At 35.5% G+C, this 14,417-nt stretch overlaps 2 protein-coding genes across 2 annotated transcripts; one reads left to right on the top strand and one right to left on the bottom strand.

The window, feature by feature from the left end:
- The first annotated feature begins 4,234 nt into the window (after positions 1–4,234).
- LOC141600068 (tetraspanin-8-like) lies at positions 4,235–7,442 on the top strand. Its single transcript, XM_074420241.1, has 2 exons — positions 4,235–4,931; positions 6,879–7,442. The coding sequence occupies exons 1-2, from the start codon at positions 4,431–4,433 to the stop codon at positions 7,185–7,187; spliced, it is 810 nt and encodes a 269-aa protein (XP_074276342.1). The 5' UTR covers positions 4,235–4,430; the 3' UTR covers positions 7,188–7,442.
- A 489-nt stretch (positions 7,443–7,931) lies between these two features.
- On the bottom strand, positions 7,932–10,876 carry LOC141600067 (WAT1-related protein At4g30420-like). Its single transcript, XM_074420239.1, has 7 exons — positions 10,600–10,876; positions 10,041–10,112; positions 9,602–9,718; positions 9,128–9,371; positions 8,861–9,019; positions 8,489–8,640; positions 7,932–8,402 (listed from the first exon to the last, which is right to left on the bottom strand). The coding sequence occupies exons 1-7, from the start codon at positions 10,776–10,778 to the stop codon at positions 8,207–8,209; spliced, it is 1,119 nt and encodes a 372-aa protein (XP_074276340.1). The 5' UTR covers positions 10,779–10,876; the 3' UTR covers positions 7,932–8,206.
- Positions 10,877–14,417: the final 3,541 nt, after the last annotated feature.

Below are 14,417 nucleotides of genomic sequence, written 5' to 3'. Positions count from 1 at the left end.
ATTATTGATGGTTGTAATTCTGATTCAATACATAGGTGTATATATAATAAATCCTACTAGCATAAACCCTACACGATAGCCAGCCCTAATGGGCCTAATATCCTAATACACTTCCGCAATCGTAAAGACAGTACATAGTACGAAATTTACGATTGGAGAAATACAAGAAAAACATAAAGAAAAATTAATTCTTCGTCAACTTCTCCATCTTCATTTTCCGTCTTCATCTGCGTAAGGTTGGCAAGATAAACAAGTATAAACTCGTCAGAAAATTTCTTCGAACACGTTAATTTTTTCGGACTTGTCGAATCTCAAATAATTTGTTAGGAACACCAATCGGGCCTATTCAAATTTCAGGAAAACGAAAAATTATCCGTCAATTTCAATATTTGGAGAACGCTAAGTTTTTCGAACTCCAAACAAATTTGAACCACCATCATGGTGATTATAATTGCGTAACTCGCCAGTCAATTTTTGTACCACCTTCAACGAAGTGAAGATGATAAATCAATTTTCAAAGAAAGGAAGAAATGGTTTCTTTGTTTCTAGATCTGTTACGACAAAAGGCAAAGGCAGAACCATGCACTATTGACAAGTGACAACATGCTATTATCAAATTGACATTGCACCATCACAATATCACATGCCGTATTACCAATTGTGGTTTCATTGGTCTAATTCTAGAAATTTATTGCTTCAAACAATTGTATGATTTTTTTTAAGATAAAAGTAATTTTAAGTAGAAAATTAACAATGGAAAATCCCGCCGGTGAGCGCCATATAATTTCACCCACCGGCAGAAAGCAGAAGCGATTTAAAGAGTCCTCTCAGGAAAGAGGCTCTGATACCATCTTAAGATTATAGAGAGAGGAATATTTCATAAACGTAATTGTATTATTGAGTTGTGTTTCTCATGGAATACATGGACGATATATATAATAAACCACAATAGTCTAAACCCTAGACGGTTTAACTCATAACTTAACCCTAATGATAGTCGGCCCTAATGGGCCTAATATCCTAATACCCTCCCGCAATCGTAAAGGTAGTACATAGTACGAACTTTACGATTGCAGAATTACAATAAAATCATAATCAATAAAAAAACGTCTTCATCTCGATCTTTCTTTATAAAGATTCTCATCTTCACAAGGTGGTAAGGGGTGCGTATAGGACTTGCCAGACAACTTTCATTGCGTATAGGACTCGCCAGACAATTTTCATTGCGTAACTCGCCAGTTTTTTTTTTCAGTGCGTAACTCGCCAGTTTATTTCCAGTGTGTATTGGTCTCGCGAGACAATTTTCATTTTTGTACCACCTTGATAAAAAATCGAAGAACTTTGAATGATTTCAAAGACGAAGAAATTTGGGTAATTTTTTTTTTCTTTCAATTCAACAAGAGGCATGAAACCATTTGTAAAAAAAAAAATAATTTGTGTTGTTTTCTTTATTTCTGCAAGATATCGGGCCTAGGCCGCACCCGCATGGAGGAGAGAGAGAGTCCGGCTTAAAGTCCAAGGAGGTTCCATCCCAAAACCAATTGGCAATGGGTGGAGTAACTCCTTGGTTTATATGATACACAACTCTCTCCTCTTTTTCCAATGTGGTATACTCACATGTGCCTTTATCATGGGTGAGCTGTATCTTGACACTCCCCCTCATGTGTGAGGTCTAGGGATGTAAGTGGGGCAGGTCTCGCCCCGCACCCGCCCCACTTGGACGGATGCGGGTAATGATTTGATGGATCGTGGGGCGGGGATGGATTTCAAAAGTGTCATTCGTCGCGGGTCGTGGGGCGGGTATCACATGAGACCCGCCCCATACCCACCCCGCCCAACACCCGCTCCACCCGTTCCACCCGCCCCACCCCGCATGTACCCGCTTCCCTTATACCCGCCTTACTCATAAACCTAGACAAATTTATACTACATAAAAATAAAATTTATAACTTAGATAAAAATTTCAAATCGCTTTTTCATAAACCGAGATAAATTCCATCTATTTCTTACCCACCTTAATACCCAACAACCTCCATTTGGCATGTGTTTCATTATTTGTAAAACTATTTCGTGGTTTGAAAAACTTGTGTATTAGTTAATTGAATGATAGACCATTTTGCGAAAACTTATTTTTATAAGTTGTACGAGAGTAAGAGATTAGTATGTTTTAGATTCAAGATTTATATTTTTAAAAATTATTTTGTGAGGAGATAGATAATTTGGCGGGTAAACAAGTCCCCGCGGGGCGCGGACGGGTTTGAAAAGTTCAACCCACTGCGGTTCGTGGGGCGGGTGTGGGTTCGCATTATAGTTCGTGGATGCGGGTGCGGGTTACCCCTCCTCCGCACCCATCCCGTCCCATTGACATCTCTACTGAGGTCCATGTTCACACAGATTGGATTTTTTAAGTCTTTTGTCCAACTGCAATTTTTCTGGCCTAGCTTTTCTTTTTCTATTTTTCATGCCCAGGTCTTTGTTTTTAGTTTTTTCGACCATGGGCTCTGATACCATGATAAGATTATAGAAGGAGAAGAGAATTGCATAAGTGAATCGGATTATTGATGGTTGTAATTCTGATTCAATACATAGGTGTATATATAATAAATCCTACTAGCATAAACCTTAGACGATAGCCAGCCCTAATGGGCCTAATATCCTAATATAGAATTGTATAAGTGAATCGTATTATTGATGGTTGTAATTCTGATTCAATACATAGGTGCATATATAATAAATCCTACTAGCATAAACCCTAGACGATAGCCGGCCCTAATGGGCCTAATATCCTAATAATAAATATATAAGCCTCTTAAATTTGCGTAAAATTGCATGCCTAAAACCTAAATAATAAAAGTAATTCTGTTAGTAATGAAAAGAATTGTAATAACATTGGATATAGTAATCTGATAGTAGTCACTCATTTGAATATTTAAAGTAACAATAACAACGGAGTGAAATTATCAATATTAATGCGGCAGTAGTGAAAGTAACAATAATTACGGTGGGAGTGGTTAATTTGTCTCATAATTTATTTTATCGTAATTTTAAGATATTTCATAACAAAATATATTAATGATAAATTTATGAGTTATGCAACTTTAAAGTAGTTTTATTTAATTAAAAATAAATTTTAATGCTAAATAGAGGTAGCCTAGGCGGGGCGAGACACCAATACTAGTATAGTATTATTATGGCACACGTAGACCTGACAAAGCTTTCCTAGCCCGATAAGGCTGACCCGAGACCCGATACTGACCCGGACTTGCTTGACCCGAATATGAACTAACCAAAACCCGAATTGATCCAGAACCAACCCTAACCTTGATTGACCCAACTCAAAAAGACCCGACCCATAATTGACCTGACCCAAAATGACCCGAAACGATAAAAACTAAGTCATCTTAATGTTATATACATCAAAATAAAGTTTTATTGGCTACAACCATCCGTAATAAATAGTTAAATTTGCGAAATAGTATTTGTTAATCAAAATAATACTAACTAAGTGCTTAATCATTAAACTTGAAAGCGATGCGGCCCAAAATGACCCATACCCGAAAATATCCCGACTCGAAGTGACTTGACAACTAGTCACCGAAAATCCAAAATGACCAGACTCGACCCCAAATGTATGTCAGGTCCGAAATGTCGAAATGACCGGACTCATATCAACAAAGTTTACTTTTTTTTTTTTTTTTTTCTGGTTATCCATGCGAAAGAACTCCTCAGTCAAGTGTGTTTGGCCGAGAGTAGTCTTAGGATGGGTGACCTCCTAGGAAGGTTCCCGGGATGCATATGAGTGAGGACAAAAATGTGCTGGAAAGGACCCGTACTGATCTGTGGGTCATGTACACAGCTTGGCGAGCTACCGTGAGTGACCGCTCCTGACCCAGGATTTGAGTCGGGGTGTTACACAAACTGACTCGACCCATAACCGGCCCAATTGACCCAGTTGTCACCTCTAAGGACACAATAGAAAAACTGTTACTAATATCAGTTATTTTTTTTAATTTAAATTAATTTGTCAAATATTTTTCAGTTAACTTTTAAATTTTTAGCTACTTTTTAAAATTTCGATTAATTTTGATTTGATATGACTTTAGAAAACAGAGCGACACGTTATTAAAAACTTTAGAAGGAAGGCAAGTAAAATCAAATCTGGTAATTTGAACCAAAATCAAGAAAGAAATCTTGAATTATTATTTCCAACCAAAAATAACTTAAACAATACAAGTATACAACGCTTGGCTTTGTTCAATCTTCAAATACGGGTCAACAATCCGCGTAAATTCCCGTGGTCAATTATATCCGTTACAAACTTCAGGTTCTCAGAAACTCCCAAATTCCCAAAAAAAAAAACCCAACAAACTCCCTTTATAAACAGCCCCAACCCAGCATACCAACTTCAACAAACTCCAAAAACCTTAACAATGAGGTGCTCAAACAATCTAGTAGGCTTCCTAAACTTCCTAACCTTCCTCTTCTCAATCCCAATCCTCGGCGGCGGAATATGGCTAGCACGCCATGCAGCAACAGACTGTGAACACTACTTACAAAAACCCATCATCGCACTCGGCGTCTTCCTAATGGTCGTCTCTTTGGCCGGTATATTCGGCGCTTGTTGCCGCGTAAATTGGCTACTATGGTTCTACCTTCTCGTTATGTTCATCCTTATCCTTGTACTCTTCATCTTCACTATCTTCGCCTTCGTTGTGACGAATAAAGGGGCGGGTGAAGTTGTTAGTCAGAGAGGGTATAAGGAGTATAAACTTGGTGATTATTCTAATTGGTTGCAAAAGAGGGTTGATAATAATAAGAATTGGAATAGGATTAAGAGTTGTTTGATTGATAGTAAAGTTTGTAAAAGTCTTGAAGATGATAAGACTACTACTGCTACTTTGTTCTTTGCTAAGAATTTGAGCCCTATTCAGGTAATTTCTTCTGGCTTTTATTCTTTCTTTGGTTTTGTTAATTGTTTGTAGTAACCATGATTTTTTAGAAATTCTCTTTCGCTGTATTTCTTTGATGGGTTTGATTAATTTTGTGTGCTTTAACAGTATTTGTGTATAGATTTGAGTGAATTTTATTGTGTTTTTTTTCCTGGGTTTATAGATCTTTAGTATGCTATGGTGTTCTTGGACTTAATTTTGTAATTGTTGTAGTCCTTGGATGGAATCATTTGGGATTTTTAGGTTTTTTTCCTGGAATTATTTGGGATTTTAGGGGTTTTTTTTTTGGAGTTTTTTTTGTGGGTTTTGAGAATTATTGTTTTGTTTTCGATTTTGATACAAATAAAGTTGTAGATCTCTGAGATTTCATGATGTTTTTTGAAAGTTCTTTAGCAATAGTATTTGTTTGAAGAATTTGAGTTTGTCTTTAAATCATGAGATTTGTGTGGGTGATTGTAATTCATGTGAAGTTTAGGATGCAGATGTTGCTTTCACAACTTAATTAATTTGTATGGAGTATATATCAAAACATTCACAATCATGATATTCTTACATGGACTTTAACAAAAACACATTAACTTCGAGTTGGTTTTTTGTTCTAGTTTTCGTTCCGCCGACACAAACAAAACAAAAAAACCCTTGGAAAAAGCAAAGGAATTGTTGAAGAAACTCAAAAAAGAGTTGATCCATTGTACATGATGAGATCTTTTTGAGTATTGTGGATCTCTTTAAGTAAAAAGCAAGTGTCTTTTTGGTGTTCTTAAAGCCAAGAGCCTTTTATAATAAAGATTCATATTGACTCCATTCTCCAACACTTCCCTTTTAGCAGTGCAAAATTTGACCTTATCTCCCTAGTCTTTTAAAATGATTTTCCTCCCTTTGTCTGAGCCTTTTTTTTTTCTTTATTTTGTATCTGGGGAGTTAATTTAGAGTCGGAAGGGATTAATTAACATTTGAAAGGTGTTTCAATTGGATGGTTTTATTAGAAACCCATACAAGTTCCTAAATGTAGTGTGTTGGATGGATTCAGTGAAGTTTAATTAGAATTGGTAGTTCTGGCAGAATTGTTTTTTTAGTTGTTAATGCATGAATTTGTAATTTGTTCGAACTTTGATGCTAGGAGTAATCATTTGTGTTGTCTGTTCGTCGTGTGAATGTAATGGACCAAATCAGATGCTCGTAGAACCCTTCAAACTTTTTCCTACAAGAAGTCTTTGAAACCGCCCCTTGTGTTATTTCAGTACGTTATTGTTTGGAAAGGTTATGTGCACCCAATGTCACTTAACCAGGGTAATGATGATGTTGACGATGATGATGGTAAATAAACCTAATCATTTGCTGAAACCAATTTAGGGCTTGCTTGGAATGTGAGTAATTATTAAGGGAGTAATAGAGCTAAAATGAACTAAAAAATGGAGGAAGGGATGGGGGTTGGAGATAGAAATGGGGAAATATAGTGTAATAGTCACTATATTAAGGGAGTAATTGTTCCCTACCTCTCCCCCCAAGTAATGCATTACCTCCATATGGAGGTAATAATTCCTCCCTCACCTCCTCTTTCCACCCTCCACAACCACTACAAAGGACCAATCTCCTCCTATTTCTTCTTATTTTAGCTCCCATTACTCCCTTAATAATTACTCTCATTCCAAGCAAGCCCAGTTGAAAAGGAAAAGGTGACTATTACAGTATAGCTTTTTGGTTTTTAGGAGAAAATTATTATCTTAGTTGGTATCATCCTCAATTGCTTATTTATACTGTAGCGGGTCTAGCAGTTTATCAATCAGTAGGCATGGTGGAAATTCCACATTAACCATGTATATTGTTGTTGAATGGAAAAATACAGTTGATCTTATACTATATGCCATTATATACAACACCATCAGAGTTTCTAACCTTAATACTCGCCTGTGTGTTTTAATTTTGCAGTCAGGTTGCTGCAAGCCATCAGACAGCTGTAACTTCCAGTACATGAGCCCCACCGTGTGGACCAACAACGGAACAGCTGGGGCCACCAATCCGGACTGTAACGCATGGAGCAACGATCCAACAGTCCTGTGCTACAACTGCCAGTCATGCAAGGCCGGTGTTCTGCAAAATCTCAAGGGTCACTGGAAGAAGGTGGCCGTTATCAACATCGTCTTCCTTGTCTTCCTGATTATCGTCTACTCCATTGGGTGTTGTGCTTTCAGAAACAACAGGTGGGACAACTCTAATCAATGGAAGCCCTATCCTTGAAGATGATTAATCCATTGATCACATTTTCACATGACATGCCTCGGTGCACTCTAGATCAGTTCATTAAGAGTACTTTTGTACAGAATTGGTTGCTTGGTTGATTCATTTTGGTTTTAGAGTTGTGGCTATTATTATTTTACCTCGGAGATTATAACTTTGTTTTGTCTTTACCAGTACACTGTTAGCAGTATTTGGTTATGCATTTTAGTTGTGTATATGATGGTTATAATGACAGTTTATATTGGTTTTATGCAATGGGTGGTCTGGCTACATTTCCATATCGACAATCTAAAACGATCTAGATTACTCACTCTTATCAATTGCCATGAAAGGTGATCAAATCTTAAAGATCATTGCAGGTAATTATTAGATAATTGAATGCAATCTTTGAACAGAAGATGAAGAAAAAGATTAGAAGATTTCTCAGTTTAGAGTTGGTGACAAGCTAGCGATGGGGGAACAATAGTCTCTTGTGGCGTGAATGCTTGGTGGGTGGGTTGTGTTGAGTGAGTCGCAACTAGATAAGAGGCTGTTCTAACATTGAAGACATATTTTGCGCCGCTTCTATTGTGAACTCACTCAATTGACCGAATTGGAAGAGTTATCTGGGTTTTACATAATCCAACTTATCCCTACCGTCCTGAAATCCTACTCCGTACCATTAAGCTCAGAAAAATTCTTGTGAAATAGATAGATATTGACATGAGACACACTTGGAAGCATCCACTGAAAAAACACGGTTCAGAACTCAGAAGGCCAACAGCATGGCACGCACTCACATGCAATCTTGTCAATTGTCACAACTGACAAAAAAGGATGAATAATTGGACTTGTCCTCTGTACTTAATAAAGTTATCGTAGGATTGATTGATTGCCGGTAGGCATACCAAACCTAGGGTGTCACTGTCACACATCTTACCCCTTGCTTAATCAAGATTTACAGTTTAGCTTATTCGACGACTTAACTAACATTTGCACTTCCTCGTTCCCATCATTTGTTTAAATACTCCTCACGCCTTTTAAGTCTCTTCAGTTTTGTGACTAATACAGTTTGCCAGCAATGACTTCTCCAAATCCTTCTCATCGCGTCTTTCTTGTGATATCTTGTCGACGGAGTGGTCGGATCCCAGATCGACTACTTTAACTTTAATCTCCTCTGATTTACCCCATAATACCACGTATAAGCCAATTATCACCGCAATCGCACCTACTAAGCTGAAACCCAATAATTCTATAAAATTAGTATTCTTGACACACTAGAAAAAATCAGGAATTTCAAGAATAAAGGTAAATCGAATTACCTGCCAGTGTAAATTTGTTCATGGAGAAATAAGCAAGCTAGGACGGTTGTGATAACAGTTGCCAAAGGTGTGAACATAGCTGCATAAAATGGACCTCTGCGTGAGATGCACCATGATTGTACAAAGAATTGTACGCCTGACCCGAATACACCCTGTATCCAAATACAATCCGACAATTAATATCGATAGATTAGCTACCGAGTAAACTCACTGAATCGTATCATCTGTTTTATGTTTTAACATTTATAACTACTTCAATTTGTAGCACCACCTTCTTATGAAAAAGGAAAAAGGAATAGGAGGAATATGAAAATTAATTGAGGACGACGACTCTCATAGATGATGGAAGGGAGTCAGGGATGAATTCCATACCGATACAAATATACAAGTGAGCTCAAGGGTTGAATTTAAATTCCAAGCAACTGAATCTGGCTCTAGTACCAATCCTATGAAACCAGCTTGTAATGTTGAAAAGAAACACATCCATGCTGATAGAGATAGGTGATCTGGATATACTGCGGTTACTGGAACCTGCGTTTATATTAGGGATTAAAGTAACACCCAAAATAAAAAGACTATAATCGTAACAAAATCCTTTATGATTGAAAATCAAAATACAGAGTATATATATATATATACCTGGAGAATAAGCCAGGATGACCAACAACAACTACTAGCAAAGAGGCATAGACATCCCAATAACCATGTATTAGATTCATCATCTCCTATTAATGGGAGTAGCATAGAGTTGGAGACGGAAAGCTGTGAGTTGAGTAACTTTGGACCTCTTAACAATGCCATGCATATTGCTCCTCCAACACCTAATATTGCTCCTACTACCTTTGCTATGCTGCTTACTAACTTGCCGTTCAATTTTTCCATCCTTCATTTTATCCAAAATCAAGTTAATATATTACTATCAAATCAAGTCAATATGCAAATTTGTCAAAACATGTTATTGTTTACGGTCAAGAACACCCATTCTTGTGCCAACCATTTTATTGTAAAATGTTACCCGTAAGAATAATCAAGATGACATCACTTTACCATTTTCTTTATGAAAGTATTTTTTAGTTGGAATTTTATATGGCGGTCGAGATTGAACAAACTTACCCTAGGCAAGCCGCGATCAAGAAGGTGAGAGCAGGAATTAAGTTGTAAGTGGCACTGGCGATTGATGAAGATGCCAAGTATAAACCTTCGAAGTACATTGTCTGATTAAGCACCACCCTATGCATTTTACAAACCAAAAAATAAAGGAATGTTGTAAGCATAAACCTCCAAAGTGTAACAATCATATGCCATCATTGGATGATACTGAATTTCAATACTGCTATATTCTCGTGTATTATATTATTAGTTTATTACAAATCTGTAACTATACAAAACCCATTTAAGCTATACTAGTAGTTGCTAACCCATATAATTGTTTCTTTTGTAAAGTTATTGATCATGCTTTAAAGTTACTAGTTGTGTAGTCGTTAAGTACAAGTAGCTCAGTAACTTTACAAATGGAGTGCTGTATAATGTAATACGGAGTATATGTATGTACCCAATGAAAGCAGTGATGAAGATCCAAAGAAAGCTCTTAATTCCCATTCTTGACCTACTATCTTGTCCCTTCCTATAAATAATTAAAAAAATCCATCAAATATAGTTAAATTGAGAATAGATGTTTAAGGCTTCTTCAAGGTATTTGCGTGCATGTATCTAGAAATTTGGGTTTATAAGTTGAGGTAGTTTCATTCTTACTTATAACCGTTGTAAATTAACGAAGCTATGTATTACCCTATTATCCCAAAAAAAGGTGTTGTTTGGGGTGGGTTTATACCCCCGTTGTAAATTATTCTTGTTTACAACGGATGTAAATAAGAATTTGTGTTTTTCTTTTTGTACCATATGATTCAATCTGAATTCAAGTCGAATAGGAGTTTTACATTACCTATTTGTTACTTATTAACGACAAAATTAACAACAAACCAGAATGTATTTCGAAATGGAGTAGCTTTGTGGGTGATCATATTTGAACTGTCGTAAGTTTATGATCGATATACTTGTCACAAACAAGAATTCGTGAAAGCCAGCTTACAATTAAGGATAGAAAAGAGTACCTTGTAAAATAGGCAACAGGAGAAATAACCAAAGTAGCAATAGCTTGTCTATAGAAAATAAAAACCGTAGGACTCATGCCCTTAAGAAGGGCCGCCCTGTTCAAAAGCGCCATAATTGCATACAAAATTTGCATTGATACCATTGAAATTAAAGGCAGATGATCACCAACACTACCCATATTTTTAGGTCGGGTCGCGTCGGGTTTTGTTATTTTTGTTGTTGTATAGATGAACTACTTTATGAACATAAATAAAAATTGAGCATCACTTATATATAGATTGACATCTTTTGAAGCCTAAATTAAGATAACATTAAAAACAATATAAAGTACTCCCTCTATTTTTTTATATATAACTTTCTCACATTTTAAGACACTCCCTTCTCTCTTCAATATCTCTTAAAATATAAGACTAAATATTATGATATGTATACTCATATGAAAGAGTTTTTTGTAAGGAATTTAATGGTACCATTTTTATATTTTTTAAACAAATATATTTTTGTAAATATTAAAGTCAAACGCTTACCTTGTAAATGTAAAACGTCATATATAAAAAAGTGGAGGGGATATAAAAATCATTAAATCATTAAAAATACAGCAAATGTTGCTGGACGATCAGATCGAAGAAACAAGCATGATTGCATTTGACTTTCATTCATTGAATCAATTCCATGATCATATTTTCAGTTTTTTTTAATCTTTACAAGAATAACATGTACATGAACTAATTAAAAATTACTCCATGTATTTGTAGGACAATATTATTTCAGTATTTTATAGAAGATCATGGGAAATTCTTAATTCGGGTACTTATTTTTTTTCCAACACAATCGTTACACACGTTAATTAACTTTAGACGATTTTTTATGTTATTTTAATTATTGTAAACCAAATGATTATTTACCTTAAAAACGCTCGCTAAAATAACTTCCACCATTCACTGCATTGTATAATAAAAGTCTTTCGTCGTATGATTTACAATTTAATATCGTAAAACGGGTGTATAAGAGACTTTACTCTTGTTTAACAATCCGTCTCATTGTAGACGGACGTTATCCGTCTAAAGTTGCAGACGGATAGTGTCAGTGAGGGTATCGATTTCCCACTTACTCACACTATCCACTCTCATTTTATAAGAGGGATAATATTCGCTTTAAACGAATAGTGTTCATCGAGTGAAAATTTGTGGCTGTTTAAATAAATAAAGATAAAGATACGATGATGAATGTATTATCATGGGATAGGACGTTAACACAATGTGAATTATTGGTCGAGCGGCGGCGAGTATCGCAAACAGGTTTATAGATTTGTTATGATCTGTTGATGAGTCGGATTTCCACTGTCTATGTCTGGCATTTTTAGATTATTGTGCTTCTTTTTTATCTTTGAAACTTCTAGTGGACTACTCCCTCCATTCAACTCCACTTTACATGTATTTCATTTCCGTCCATTCAACTCCACTTTACAGGTTTCTTATTTGGCTAAAAAAATGACAATTCTATCCTTATTGAAAATCTTTATTTACAAAAAATGCCACCCATACCCCACACTAACCCACCATAAAACCCCACCTTTATGTTTTTTTAATATTTTTAACCTCTTCTTTCTCTTTCCCCATGTACTTTTAATACTTTTTTTAATCCACTCCTTAATATCCGTGTAAAAACAAAGTTGCAAAGTGGAGTTGAATGGAGGGAGTATATGAGAAATACTAGATGCCTGTACGTTGTACGGGTTATAATATTGACTCGCCTCTAATTGTAACTTTGCAATTGAGAAGTTAGGTTTACTTTCTTAACATTAGTTTTCTCGTGAGAATGTGTGAGTATATACAAATACAATGAAATATTTTTTTTAGAATATGAGTATATACAAATAAATTAACTTTTTTTTTAAATGATTTGTGTATATAAAAGTTATAATCGCCATGCACGGGTAACTAAATAGTGTTCTGTTTGTAAGTGAGCTTGTACAAATGTATTTTTTTTTTTTTTTTTTTTTTTGCATCTGAAAAATGTAAATAAATAATTAATGAGTTAAATAAAGGCCTTGACTAATTCAATATTAATACCTATATATTATACGGAGTATGTTATATGTTATATTTGAAGAATAATTAGAAATTATTATCATTTTAAATATTTTAAATTACAAAAATAATTGAAAAATCAAATTTATATATTTTATTAAATTAATATAATTTTTATAAATTCTTCACTATAAGTATGGTAAGTAATAGTATTAATTATAATATTATTATTATTATTGAATATGATTGCTTTTGACAAATAGAAACGCCTCAGCAGCCGACCCATCCAACTCGTTTGAGTGGTCTACAATTGTTTTAAAATTCTTATCATTTTAGCTTTTTACTTTTAAAGTTTATATATATACTTTTAAAGTTTATATATATATATATATATATATATATATATATATATATATATATATATATATATATATATATATATATATAGATTTAGGATCCTATGAGAACGACCATTCTATGAGAACGGTGAGAACGAACTAATCGTACCAACTTAATTACTACTCACGTGCTGTACTACCCCATAATCAAAAAATCTAACTTACCCACTATCTCCCCTCATAGGCTCATACTTATCCGTTTATAATTTTTCCACTGCCTCATCCACATTAATGATCACCACCAACACCACTGATCTCATTTTCCGTCACGCAACAACCACCGAGGTCGTGTTCCCGAGCCCTTCGACGGCAACGTCGGTGACCTCGTGCGTCCTCTTCGAGATCTGAGAATAGCGGAGTATCTCGTAAGGACAGCCACCATACCATTAACCCGAGGCCAACTCAAAGAACCACCGTACCGGCGATACCTACCCCACCTCTCATTCGTTAATTTCCCGTCTATTTCAATGCATCTACACTAATTTTTAATGTATCTAACCATTATTTTAATGTATCTAACATAGATACACAAAATTAATGGCTAGGTACATAAAAATTGGATTGAGATACAACAATATATAACCCAGATACACAAATTTCGTGTAGCTCAAACTGATTTTGTAGCTCAAAGTGGCGATGGTTAGAAGGAGAAAGTAAAGGTGAAAGGTTACAACAACCACCTCAACAGACTCCGGTGAGATTTCAACAACCTGAGACGGCGCCAGTGTATCGCAAATATGGATATGATAATCAAACCAGAAATTAGAGAAAGAGAGGATGCGGGAGAGAGTTTTTTATTTATCCGCTTGATGTTCTGATATCGTTTTTATTGATCGGCTTAAATTCTTGGGGTTTTGTCGAAAATGAGGCAGGTTCCATTACTTTTAATCAATTTAGCTTCTAACTGTGACATTGATTTCTGGGGTAATAATGAGTGCCAAATAATGGATTTAACTGGTCAATTGAATTGATTTAATTGCTAATTATGATGTAAATACTTTAAGCAACTATAATTAAGGGCCGAGTTATAGATAAATATCAAGAAAAAGCATAGATTGCAATTTGTTTTTCTGGGTTGTTTTTGTATATTGAGATTGCAATTGCAATTTGTTAATGCAGGTGAAGCTCGTTGTGGTATACCATCTAATGTCAATTAACATATGGGGATCCGGATTATCCAAAGTTTCCCCATATCATCAATGTCTTTGAGGCATCTATACTATCTTCTCAACTAATCCCCTTGATTACTGATTGACAGGGACCTACTACCGAATTTCATGGCGCGAGTCAGACTTGTCTTCACGGCAGTGACCCCATTGTCTAGTAAATACGCCACCCGAGTGTGGACAGCGGGCCGCCCACGGGGGCGCTTGGTGAAGGGGCTCGAAA

This window comes from Silene latifolia, chromosome 9, assembly GCF_048544455.1.
Source record: "Silene latifolia isolate original U9 population chromosome 9, ASM4854445v1, whole genome shotgun sequence".
Taxonomy (NCBI): domain Eukaryota; kingdom Viridiplantae; phylum Streptophyta; class Magnoliopsida; order Caryophyllales; family Caryophyllaceae; genus Silene; species Silene latifolia.
This window is presented reverse-complemented; position numbering and strand designations above follow the sequence as displayed.

Excerpts from the sequence above, each read along its gene's own strand:
- LOC141600068 (XM_074420241.1), top strand. The coding sequence starts at position 4,431 with ATGAGGTGCTCAAACAATCTAGTAGGCTTCCTAAACTTCCTAACCTTC. Across the intron at positions 4,932-6,878 it reads AGAATTTGAGCCCTATTCAG|TCAGGTTGCTGCAAGCCATC; the intron begins GTAATTTCTTCT and ends TTAATTTTGCAG.
- LOC141600067 (XM_074420239.1), bottom strand. The coding sequence starts at position 10,778 with ATGGGTAGTGTTGGTGATCATCTGCCTTTAATTTCAATGGTATCAATG. Across the intron at positions 9,719-10,040 it reads TTCATCACTGCTTTCATTGG|GGTGGTGCTTAATCAGACAA; the intron begins GTACATACATAT and ends TAAAATGCATAG. Across the intron at positions 9,372-9,601 it reads TTGATCGCGGCTTGCCTAGG|GATGGAAAAATTGAACGGCA; the intron begins GTAAGTTTGTTC and ends GATAAAATGAAG.